We start from the raw sequence: 13393 nt of genomic DNA on the forward strand, positions 1-13393 counted from the left end.
CATCCTATAGGAATGAGGAAGAACCTGAGATGGATATGGGGCAAGTGCATGAGACAGTGGGTAGGATGAGACGAGATGAGATAAAGCAGCTGGGACAGACTTGATTAAGACAAGAGAGCAAAAGTAGGTGGGAATAGAGAGTTTAGATGGTTGGTGCATTTGTTCAATATATGCATGAAAGAAGGGAAAGTACCTAAGGATTAGCAGAGAGTATGTATAGTTTCCTTGTATAAGGAAAAAGGGGAAAGGAGAGAATATGCATAAAAATTGTTGAGTATATTGAGTAAAGTGAATAGTAAAATCATTATTGAAAGAGTTAGAGGGTAAGACAAAAAGTATGGATGCAGAGGAGCAGCAATGGTTTAGGATGGGTAGGGGATGTGTAGATCAAGTGTCTGCATTAAAGTATATAAATAACCAGTACTTAGATAATGGTAAAGAGCTACTTGTTGCAATTTTAGATTTAGAAAAAGCATGCAGTAAGGTTGATAGGGAAGCAGTGAGACAGGTGTTGCAAAACATATGAAATAGAAAGTAAGTTACTAATAGTAGTAGTTTTTATGCAGATAGTGAGGCTCAGGTTAAGATATGTAGGAGGGTGTGGGACTATTTGTCAGCGTAAGTTAGATAGGGAACTGTGATGCCACTATGGTTGTTTAACAGATTTATAATTTTGGTAAAAGAAGTGAATGTCAGAGTGCTAGGAAGAAGTGTAGGATTGAAAGATATTAGATCTGATACAAAGTGGGAATTGTTTGCTCATGACGCAGTTCTTTCAGAAGATTCCGAAGATAAATTATAAAGGCTAGTGGGTAAATTTGGGAGGATATATTAAAGGGAACACAGAAAAAGGTAACAAAAAGTCTACAGTGACAGATTAAATCTCAGAGTGGAAGGAGAGGGGTATGAAGGAAGTGGATTATTTAGATAATTGAGTGGACATGTCAGCGGATGGTTCTATGAAAGATTTGGTAAATTATAGAACAGATGAGGAGGAAGTGGGGTGGAAAGTTTGGTTCCAGTCACCTGCTTCAAGAGCTGACACATCACACCCACCTGCTCCCTGACCTGTCTTCCCACGCAATGAGCTAACACTCCATACTTATCTGCATGGCTAAGAGGCACAGGCTTCCTATATACTATTCATGTTTGCCTTTCATTTTTGTATCTGCTGAAGAGGACCCCAGCAGGGGTTTGAATTTTTTTTTTTCAACAAGTCGGCCATCTCCCACCGAGGCAGGGTGACCCAAAAAGAAAATCCCCAAAAAGAAAATACTTTAATCATCATTCAACATTTTCACCTCACTCACACATAATCACTGTCTTTGCTGAAGCACCCAGATACAACAGTTTAGAAGCATGTACAGTGGTACCCCAAGTTTCGAACTTAATTCATTCCAGAAGGCTGTTCGAGTGCTGATACCAAACAAATTTGTTCCCATAAGGAATAATGTAAATTAGATTAGTCCATTTCAGACCCCCAAAAATACACTTACAAATGCACTTACAAAAATACACTTACATAATTGTTCGTGTTGGGAGCAGTTCAAAACTCGGGGTACCACTGCCAGTATCCCAAACCCCTCCTTTAAAGTGCAGGCATTGTACTTCCCATTTCCAGTATTCAAGTCCGGCTATATAAAAATAACTGGTTTCCCTGAATCCTTTCACTAAATATTACCCTGCTTACACTCCAACAGCTTGTCGGGTCCTAAAAACCATTCGTTTCCATTCACTCCTATCTAACACGCTCACACATGCTTTCTGGAAGTTTGAAATATATAGACTAATTTTCTGAGTTAGTCTTAATATGAGGTATTATTGAGCATTGACAAATGTTGATTACACTTTTATTAGTTATTCATAGGTAGTGTGTTGAGGTATTTCTCAATAGAAATGTCTGGAAGATAAGAAAAAGAAATGTGCCAGAATACATGTAAGGTGATACTAACACTTTTTTTTATGGGTGTAAAACATGGGTTATGAATTTTGCAACAAGGTTTTTTTTAGGGGCAGTTGAGATGTCATGTATGGTGTGAATATTATGCAGATTCTTCAAAGCATAGAGATAAAAAGGTAGTATGGAGTCTCCAAGGGTTTAATTCATATGACTGAGAAGCAGTTGAAGTGGTATGAGCATGTAGAGTGGAAAGGGGGGAAAGAATACAAAGAGAGCATATTAATAATGTGGTGGAAGGTGCTAAGGATAGGGGGGTCATCCCAGGAACAGATGGAGGGAATAAGGGACGTTTTGAATTTTAGGGGCTTAAGGATTCCTCAGGCTTGTATGAGCAAGTTAGATAGGAGTGAATGGAGACTAGTGTTTTTTATAGACATGGTGTTGAGTGTGAGCAAGGTAATGTTAATGAAGGGATTCAGGGAAAGTAGTTAGCTGGATTCAAGTCTTGGAGGTGGGAATGGCAGTGCCTGCAATCTGACAGAAGGGTAATTTTACAGTTGGAATCATCTGAATTGTTTTGCAAACACACTTGTGGCAAAACAGCTATTGAATGAATGATGGTGAAAAGCTTTTATTTTTTGGGGTCATCTTGCCTTTGTGGGTGATGGCTGTTGAGATAAAAAAAAAAAATAATGCAGTTTTAAGCTGAAACTTTATACACCTACCATCCGACTTACGACCGAGTTTGGTTCCGAGAAACCAGTCGTAAGTCGAAATTTACTACTGGATATCAACAAAACATTTTTGTAATGACTATTTTATTGTTTTATTTTGGTATTTCATGTTTTACTTTACTTTTTATGCTGTAAGTACTGTATTTTATACTGTAAGGTTTAGGATAAACACTGTGTACAACACAAATAGTTGTTTATTTCCCAGAAATTTTGCATAAAAAACACGGTCATAAGTCGAGTGGTCGTAAGTCGGATGGTAGGTGTACTAATACTGTATATCTCTAAGTTCCTTTTTCATTTCTAACACAAATAGCTACTTTTCTTTCAGTTTATTTACAGTACTACTGTCATACTTTCTCCTTTTCCATCCTTATTGCAATGCACTTATTAATGCTGAACTTAGTTACCATTTATTAGACCATTGTTATCTTAATTAAACATTGTCTCCCTGCAGCTTTTTGTAGTCTTTTTCAGTTTTTGTTCTCATGAATTTTGCATCATGTAACTTTATTGTGCAGACTTCTACAAGTAGGAATAAATCCCTCCAGGAAGGTTGTTGACATATGAGGCACTGCATGGCAGAAAAAAATAATTAGGTGCCGCCACTGCCAATATCCGAGTTAGTGAGCGAAGCAATTCGTAAATGTTTTGTCTGTGGGAATGTGTAGTTATTGTCTTCTGCATCTGTAAGTTAAGCTCAGAATCCCATAACACAGTATGGTAACTTGAACTTCATACCTTCAATCTCTTCCATACCTATTTCTTTCTCCATTATTTGAATTTGGCACTTATTCTTTTCTGCCTCACAATGCCTTGTATATCAAGAACAGCATGGGTCTGAGACTTGACCTGAAGAGAACTCCTCTTGTTAACTTCTTCCCTGCCTGTCATCTCTTTACTTTTCCATGTGTTTATCAGGTACTACTTTAGCCAGTGGCATCCCCTCCCTAATATCTCTAACTACTTTGGAAATTAGTCACCAATGAGACACTGAATGCCATACTGCAGGCATTCCAACAGTCCAGAAATAGGAAATCTGTGATTATTTATTTGTAAATATAGTACCTGTTTGAATTTGTGGGGAATGGGGGGCAAGGAAGCTCCATTTCTGGGGTTTTTCATCTTCATTTTCGACCAGCTGAGGTTATCGAGTCATCTTGTACCTATTTTTGAACACCTGTCTAACTTCTATTATATCATTGCTAGCTCATTCCACTAAATAACAGTTTATTTTTTCATTGTTCAATGAATGTTTTGTTACAGGTTTTTATCATAAATTATTTTTTTGGCCTTCTCCCACTGAGGTAGGGTGACCCAAAAAAAAAAAAACACTTTCACCATCATTCATACAATCACTGTCTTTACAGAGGCACCCAAATATATCAGTTCAGATGTCACTCCAAACAGCCAACATCCCAAATCCTTCCTTTAAAGTGCAGGCATTGTACTTTCCACCTCCAGGACTCAAGTCCAGCTAACTGGTCTTGTCAGTACATGTTTTTTTTTTTTTTAACAAGTCGGCCATCTCCCACCGAGGCAGGGTGACCCAAAAAGAAAGAAAATCCCCAAAAAGAAAATACTTTCATCATCATTCAACACTTTCACCTCACTCACACAATCACTGTTTTTGCAGAGGTGCTCAGAACACAACAGTTTAGAAGCATATACGTAAAAAGATACACAACATTTCCAGGACTCAAGTCCAGCTATATAAAAATAACCGGTTTCCCTGAATCCCTTCACTAAATATTACCCTGCTCACACTCCAACAGATCATCAGGTCCCAAATACCATTCGTCTCCATTCACTCCTATCAAACACACTCATGCACACCTGCTGGAAGTCCAAGCCCCTCACCCACAAAACCTCCCTTACCCCTTCCTTCCAAACTTTTCGAGGACGATCCCTAACCCGCCTTCTTTCCCCTACAGATTTATACGCTCTCCATGTCATTCTACTTTGATCCATTCTCTCTAAATGACCAAACCACCTCAACAACCCCTCTTCAGCCCTCTGACTAATATTTTTATTAACTCTGCACCTTCTCCTAATTTCCACACTCTAAATTTTCTGCATAATATTTACATCACACATTGCCCTTAGACAGGACATCTCCACTGCCTCCAACCGCCTCCTCGCTGCTACATTCACAACCCATATAAGAGTGTTGGTACTACTATACTTTCATACATTCCCTTCTTTGCATCCATAGATAACGTTTTTTGTCTCCACATATACTTCAACGCACCACTCACCTTTTTTCCCACATCAATTCTATGATTAACCTCATCCTTCATAAATCCATCCGCTGACACATCAACTCCCAAGTAGTATCTGAAAACATTCACTTCTTCCATACTCCTCCTCCCCAATTTGATATCCAATTTTCCTTTATCTAAATCATTTGATACCCTCATCACCTTACTCTTTTCTATGTTCACTTTCAACTTTCTACCTTTACACACACTCCCAAGCTCATCCACTAACCTTTGCAATTTTTCTTTAGAATCTCTCATAAGCACAGTATCATCAGCAAAAAGCAATTGTGTCAATTCCCATTTTGTATTTGATTCCCCATAATTTAATCCCACCCCTCTCCCGAACACCCTAGCATTTACTTCTTTTACAACTACATCTATAAATACTGGACCCCTCAACCAGCGATATTAATCCGTTCCTGAGAGCTCATCTTTAATCGAAATAATCGTTAGTCAAGTTAATTTTCCCCATAAGAAATAATGGAAATCAAATTAATCTGTGCAAGACACCCAAAAGTATTGAAAAAAAAAATTTACCACATGAAATATTAATGTTAATACACACAAACTGAAGAAGACATGCACAGTTACATGACACTTACCTTTATTGAAGATCTGGTGATGATTGATGGGATGGGAGGAGGGGAGAGCATTGATCTTCTTAGTGTTTAGAAGGGGAATCCCCTTCCATTAGCACTTGAGGTAGCAAGTCTTTTTCTGGGGTTAGTTCCCTTGTTCTTTTAATGCCACTAGGACCAGCTTCAGAGTCACTGGACTTCTGTTGCACAACATGTCTGTCCATAGATACCTGTACCTCTCGTTCCTTTATGACTTTCCTAAAGTGGTTCACAACATTGTCAGTGTACAGGTTGCTAACACAGCTTGCAGTAGCTGTGTCAGGGTGATTTTCATCAATAAAGGTTTGCACTTCAAGCCACTTTGCACACATTTCCTTAATCTTAGAAGAAGGCAACTTCTTCAATTTCTGTATCCCCTCCTCCGAAGCAGTTTCCTCAGGTCTGCCCTCTTGCTGTTCAAGATGATCTAGCAGCTCATCAGTGGTTAGTCCTTCATTGTCCTCCACCACCAACTCTTCCACATCCTCCCCACTAACCTCCAACCCCAAGGACTTCCCCAATGCCACAATTGATTCCTCAACTGGCATAGGATTCTCAGGGTTAGCCTCAAACCGTTCAAAATCCCTTTTGTCTACACATTCTGGCCACAGTTTTTTCCAAGCAGAGTTCAAGGTCCTCTTAGTCACTTCCTCCCAAGCCTTACCTATAATGTTTACACAATTGAGGATGGTAAAGTGATCTTTCCAAAACTCTCTTAGAGTCAGTCGAGTTTCTGAGGTCACTACAAAGCACCTTTCAAACATGGCTTTTGTGTACAGTTTCTTGAAGTTGGAAATGACCTGCTGGTCCATGGGCTGCAGGAGAGGAGTGGTATTAGGAGGCAAAAACTTCACCTTAACCCTTTGAGGGTCGACAGGCCCTCTCCGAAACTCGTTCTCAGGGTCGGCCAAATTTCAAAAAAAAAAAAAATTATTTTTTCTTATGAAAAAATAGTTTTTTTTTCTGAACATTATAGGATAAACAAAAAAATTTTACCATCAATACTTACGGAGATATGGATGCATGAAGTTTGCAGAAAATGAGCCGCGTATGGCAACAGCGGCGACTGCCGCTCACCCGGTAAACTTTGATTTACTTGTATTTGAAGGTTTGTTGTTTTTTTCACTATTTTATTTTTTCACATAACTTATGTGGCCTATGAGACCAAAGTAAGGTGCAATGTACATATATACACTCGTTGTATACAACACAATAAGCACACAAACATAATTATCAATATATTGTTTACAAAACTTGTTTACAAAAACAAACAATACAAAACATTGTTTATTATTATTGTTCTATAATATATATACCAATATACAGTCACTGAACATATTCCTATTAGTTCTGCAGCTTGTGGAACTCTGAAACATGGTGTCATACAAAATGGTGTTTTATCTTTCTCCCTCATTCTATCTCTTTCAATCTGTCTCTCTCTTTCTATCTGTCTGTCTATCTCTGTCTCACAGGTACACATAAATACAAGTATACATAGTATAAATTACCTAGGATAACCCAAGAAATCCAGACAAAGTGCTATACTCTGCTTGAAGATGTGAGTAAAAGTGATGACACAGTCTTGTGGCTCTCTGAGACAGAGAGCTAGACGGATAGACAGATAGACAGGGAGCTTGACAGACAGACAAATAGACAGACAGAAATGTTAGTGTACCAGTACCAGTGTACTAGTGTTCCACCCTCCTCCTCCTCTTCTTCCTCTTCCTCCTCTTCCTCTTCCTCCTACTCTTCCTCTTCCTCCTCCTCCTCTTCCTCCTCCTCCTCTTCTTCCTCTTCCTCCTCTTCTTCCTCTTCCTCCTACTCTTCCTCCTCCTCCTCTTCTTCCTCTTCCTCCTCCTCCTCTTCTTCCTCTTCCTCCTCTTCCCCCTAATCTTCCTCCTACTATTCCTCTTCCTCCTCCTCTTCCTCTTATTCCTCTTCCTCCTCCTCCTTCTCCTCCTCGTCCATAGTGTAAATTACAAGGAGTCGGCAGCTGTCAAAGTGACATATTGGCTCATTACTCTTTCCCCCTCTGGCCTGTCAAAACAATGGGGTCGGATGCTGCTTCCCCTCCTCCATTCTATCTAATTATCTTTCTCCCTCATTCTATCTGTCTGTCTATCTCTGTCTCACAGGTACACATAAATACAAGTATACATAGTATAAATTACCTAGGATAACCCAAGAAACCCAGACAAAGTGCTATACTCTGCTTGAAGATGTGAGTAAAAGTGATGACGCAGTCTTGTGGCTCTCTGAGACAGAGAGCTAGATGGATAGACAGGGAGCTTGACAGACAGGCAAATAGACAGACAGAAATGTTAGTATACCAGCAAAAACAAAGGGAGGGGGATGTTCATCTCATCTTTTGGCATCAGCTCTACCCTCATTTACCCTCATCAAAAGTCAGCACTTATCAGATGTTATCTCCCCTTATCTTGTTACTGTCATGGGTGAACATTTATTATTACATATTATTATTATTACCTATTATTATTATTATGTATTATTATTATTATGTATTATTATTATTATGTATTATTATTATTATGTATTATTGTTATCATTACGTATTCTTCTTCTTCCTCCTCCTCCTCCTCCTCTTCTTCCTCCTCCTCCTCTTCCTCCTCCTCCTCCTCCTCCTCTTCTTCCTCCTCTTCTTCTTCTTCCTCCTCCTCCTCCTCCTCTGCCTCCTCCTCCTCTGCCTCCTCCTCCTCTTGCCTCCTCCTCCTCTTGCCTCCTCCTCCTCTGCCTCCTCCTCCTCTGCCTCCTCCTCCTGCTCCATTCTTGGAACAAGTTTGAAGAGCTTGTAGTTCATAATCACTATCATTATCATCACCAATGCTCACATCTGAGTCTGGGATTTTGGAAAATAGGAGTTTCCTCTTTGATTCTGGTACAACTGAACGACGGCCCAGCACCAGAGGTGGAAGGCTGTGGGTTGTCTGGGGTTTCCTCACTATTACCCATATTATGGTCATTAGTTTCGGTCAAAACCTCACCAGAACCTTGAAACTCATCTTCACTGTCACTTCCATCTGTATTAGAACTGTCACTGGGGAACAAAAGTGTCCCAATTCGCCGAGGAGTGAGGAACTTCTTACCGCAGGGCACGGTGGAAATTGTGTACTATGATGGCATTCCCACAATGCACCACTGGGTCCCAGATTTTTTTCCTACTGCGCACACCCACCACACAGACCCATTCTCTCACATCTAGGCTTATCAGCCTTTTCCTGCGAGATTTGAGGCCGCTAGAATTTATGCGTACTAGTACGTCAAAAACCCCTACGCGTAAGACGTACTAGTACGACCAAAACCCTCAAAGGGTTAATGAAGCTCATGTCCCTAGAAAGTCGCTCTGCCAAGTCTGAAGGATGACCAGGAGCATTGTCTAATACCAGGAGGCACTTAAGGTCTAATTTCTTTTCAATTAGGTAATTTTTCACATTGGGGGCAAATGCATGGTGTAAAAAGTCATAGAAAAAGTCCCTAGTGACCCATGCCTTACTGTTTGCCCTCCACAGCACACACAAATTAGCCTTGACGACATTGTTTTTCCTGAACACTCTGGGAGTTTCAGAGTGATACACCAATAAAGGCTTCACTTTGCAATCACCATTAGCATTGGCACACATCATCAGAGTAAGCCTGTCTTTCATAGGCTTATGTCCTGGGAGTGCCTTTTCCTCCTGAGTAATGTACGTCCTGCTTGGCACCCATGGGACAAGTGGGGCGAGCTCAGGCCAAAGTGGACACGTCTTGAACGGAACGAATAGCGTTGGTCAGGTTTTTAAGCGCTAGTCGAGGCAAAATTTTTGCGTTAAAATGTACTGCTAGTCAGATTTATCGTTAACTGATGCCATCGCTGGTTGAGGGTCCACTGTATATTAAACAACCACGGTGACATTACACATCCCTGTCTAAGACCTACTTTTACTGGGAAGTAGTCTCCCTCTCTTCTACACACCCTAACCTGAGCCTCACTATCCTCATAAAACTCTTTACAGCATTAGTAACTTACCACCTATTCCATATACTTGCAACATCTGCCACATGTATATGTATATATTTATTTTCTTAGGGGAGGTACATCATCTCCAGAGTGAAGTTACAAGGTACGAAACACAGAGAGAAACCCTGGCACAGGAATTAGTAACAGTGACAAGTCAGATAGATGCCCTGCAAACTCAAGTACAGAATCATCAAGCACTGCAGAACCAGTATGCAGACATGGAACAAAAGTACAATGCTCTTCTTCAGGTATTTAAGCTTTTTTTTATATTTAAATTGCTAGTTTTAGGCCTTATATTCATTAAGTTTCTAACTTGCAAATGAGATTTGTTTTTGTATACTGTATTTAGTTTCGCAATGAAGTCTTGTTGTCTGCTGATCTTGTAACTGTCCATAGACATGTTTTGCTAGACATTTCATTATGATAAGCAATGGATTAGCTGGTTCGTATCTGTTCTGTTCTCTTCAAACTCTTTTCGAAACTGCTGCTACAATTGTATTTTATGGGAAAAGTAAACCAAATCATATTTTTTTCCAAGTAGCATATATGCATAGTTTAGCTACAAATTCAGCCCTGTCAGAAATTGCCATTTCCCACCGAGGGAGGGCAGGAAATGGGTGATATAGTAAGATAAAAAAAAAGAAAAAAAAAACTTTTTGTAGTGAAAACTGTCATCTTCATGTTTTTAGTCAGTTAATGTATGGTCTTTTACAGATGTATGGAGAAAAGGTGGAGGAGGTTGAGGAGTTGCGGCTTGACCTGGCAGATGTGAAGGAAATGTATAAAGCTCAGGTTTGTTCATCTCCATCTTAATTACTTAAATATTTCTCTTAATATTCCTGATATTGTAGTAGTACAGGCACTAATTAGATATTCATGACTTGTTGCATAAAGGTCTATATTCTTGTTTCTCATTCCTCTAATATTTCTTTCCAATTAAAGAGATCTGGTCCACAAGGATAATCCCTGGAACTATTATGAAATATATAATACTCCTCAAATCCTTTTAAAACATTAATGTACAGAACAGTCTGCAATGTTTATTTTAATTATGTATTATAGTGGTAAAAGTTTTTTTTTTAATTTCAGATTGATCAGCTCCTCCAGAAATGAACCTTCCAAAAATATTGATGATGTGAAAATTGATATAAGTGCAATACTTAGTCTCTTGTACTTTTCTAATCTACCAAATTATGGTGGTATACCTGTCCAGTTTAATGCTCAACATGCAAAGTTGATTGAAAGTTTGTGGTATTATGCACATGATGTAAATGATCACTTACACATTGTTTAACAATGCCATAGACCTATATAGAGTGGTGTGCCATAGAAGTTGTAAGGAAAGGGACTTCTTTTGGCTTAGTTTCTATAAGTCACAGGCATTTGTTCTGCAAATTAATACAGTATGTATATAATGTATGAAGTCATAGTTGTGCACAGTCTAATTGTATATTTTATTACTATAATGTGTATAAATATTAGAATATTTATTTGTGTGAGAGATTCATTCACCAAATTTTATATAGACTGTGTGTTTATATAAACTGCCATTCATTTACATCACACCAATTCTATATGAAAAAAGCAGCATTTCATTTCATCATCACTAATGTATAACAAGTCATTTCCTGGATTTAAAATAGGGTCACGTGTGAAATTAATTTACTTATTGGATATGTTTGAGGTATATATTTAAATGATAAAAAATTACCCAAACTTCTTCCAGTACCTCCAATACCGTCCCATATTTTGTTACTTGACCTGTAGATACAATAGATAACACAGTTTGATTACTAAACCAATTTTCATATAGTTTACAAAATACCTTTTCTTTATACAGTATATCCAAAATAATGGAAGACAAACCTGTTTCTGATACTAGAATTTTATGGATAATGGTTAGACTTACCTATGCCTTAGATTACCCCCCTTTTATTAATATGCAAATTAAAAACTTAATAAAATGGTTATAATGAGAGGGAGGGGGACATGGTACTTGTGCATCATGTTTCATAACTTATGTAACTTACTCCAGCTCTTCTGCTGATGAAATTGCTTGCTAATTACTGTCATAACAGTTGCTAAGCACAATATTGTCAGTGAAAACAGAATTTCTGCACTCACCAATGCTTCACAGGTGACCCCATCCTTCCCACACCACCATCACTTTTTTCCTCTACCAGGTAGCACTGAATGATTCTTATGGCTTTTGCACTCTGTAAATAGTATTACAGTACAGTATATAAAAAAAAAATAGGCTAAACCTGTATGGGGTATAAGCACTTTCCAAGACTGTAATTATACTGCAAACGTACACACTATAACTTGTATTCACTAATCTTGGAACAGACAACTGGTTGTTATATTCATGGAAAGTGCTACACCTATAAGAGTGATTCAGTGCTATGTAATGGACATTAATGTCTGGTATATTTATCACTACTGGACGGCTTATTAACACCATACTTTTATATTGTACACAATTTCTTAAAAGCTTATCTTAAAATAATGTATGGGACTACATTTTTTTACACATGAAATCCCCCCCCTCCTTTTTTTGGGTGTGCAAGTACTGTATCAGTTATCCCCCTTCTCTCTTGTCCTTTTTATTTAGATTTTGAAAGCCATACTGTATTTTAATCATTCTAAAAGTAAAAGATTAGTAACTTTAATCATTCTAATAATCTTGTTTCCCTTTAGGGGGTTTTGATACTGGTCGAACACCCTTGATTCAAGGAATTGTACCTATGGTACTCTCTTTCCTAAAGATCAAACCTGATACCTGCAAGTTTAGTGCTTCCCTGTGAATATATCATCATCCCTATTTAACAAGGATGAGATTCAAATCTGAAACACTTTTTAGAGCACAGTATAATCCTTCCCTTGCACTCTGCATCAATAGCTTTTGCAGCACTTTTTTGCTTGTAATGGCCACAGATTCAACAGCAGTACTATATATACTAATTTGAAAGCATTACATTTAAAATGAACTGTAAATGGGTCATAACACTAGTTCAAAAAGTGTCACACCCAGCTGTGCCCCTGATTGCCACATTCCTCCAGTTTGTATTTGAACTGTACCAGGTAAATAGGAAAAATGTCAGTTTATTTGTTCAAAAAAAAATGCACTAAACCACAAGTCATATGCTACCAAAAATAAGGTAACTTAGCATTGGAATACTGGATCTAGTACATATAGTTTTTACTTTATTTAAAAGTTTGAAGTAGGATAACATTGGGAGAAAGACAAGCACAAATTACATAATTTGGGAATTCCATAACTGCTTCTAGATCAGCTAATGCAGCTTTACCCATTAGCTTCATAATTATGTAAATCAAACTTTCCAATTTTTTAATTATTTCATACTTGCAGCAAAATTGGTTGAATAACTGCCTTCATTGTCACCTTCACATTCAGCCTTTAAATATTTATATAAATGATGAGCTTACTGTCTGTTCATAAATTCAAATTGTAAAACCAAAATTCAATCACATGTATGTATAGTACCTTCAGAAAATAAATTTTATACCTACTTATTTCATTTATGTAATAGTGTTATCTCTAACACTGTTATACAATAATTGTATCCTTGCATCATGACTGCAAGTGTCGCTAACTTGTATGGTATCTGCTACAAAGATGTTTTGACTGCATACAAATTTGGCATACAAGAGCAAAGGATTTTTTTTTTTTTTTTTGTTTCAACAAGTCGGCCGTCTCCCACTGAGGCAGGGTGACCAAAAAAGAAAAAATCCCCCCCCCCCCAAATACTTTCATCATCATTCAACACTTTCACCTCACTCACACATAATCACTGTCTTTGCAGAAGCACCGACATACAACAGTTTAGAAGCATATACTATAAAGA

General features: G+C 38.1%; 1 protein-coding gene across 3 annotated transcripts in view; it reads left to right on the top strand.

Annotated features, from left to right (window-relative positions):
- The window catches only part of LOC128699621 (TATA element modulatory factor), a 104591-nt gene extending 91534 nt beyond the window's left edge, over positions 1–13057 (top strand). For 2 of the 3 annotated variants that reach the window (XM_053792353.2, XM_053792351.2), the window contains 3 exons: positions 9594–9772; positions 10239–10316; positions 10614–10780. In XM_053792353.2, the coding sequence (XP_053648328.2) occupies positions 9594–9772; positions 10239–10316; positions 10614–10637 (281 nt within the window). In that variant the 3' untranslated portion in view covers positions 10638–10780. Of the gene's footprint in view, positions 1–9593; positions 9773–10238; positions 10317–10613 lie in introns of all 3 variants that reach the window. The other variant, XM_053792352.2, reaches the window with a different exon arrangement.
- The last annotated feature ends 336 nt before the right edge of the window (positions 13058–13393 follow it).

This window comes from Cherax quadricarinatus, chromosome 67 (assembly GCF_038502225.1).
Source record: "Cherax quadricarinatus isolate ZL_2023a chromosome 67, ASM3850222v1, whole genome shotgun sequence".
In the NCBI taxonomy this organism is placed as follows: domain Eukaryota; kingdom Metazoa; phylum Arthropoda; class Malacostraca; order Decapoda; family Parastacidae; genus Cherax; species Cherax quadricarinatus.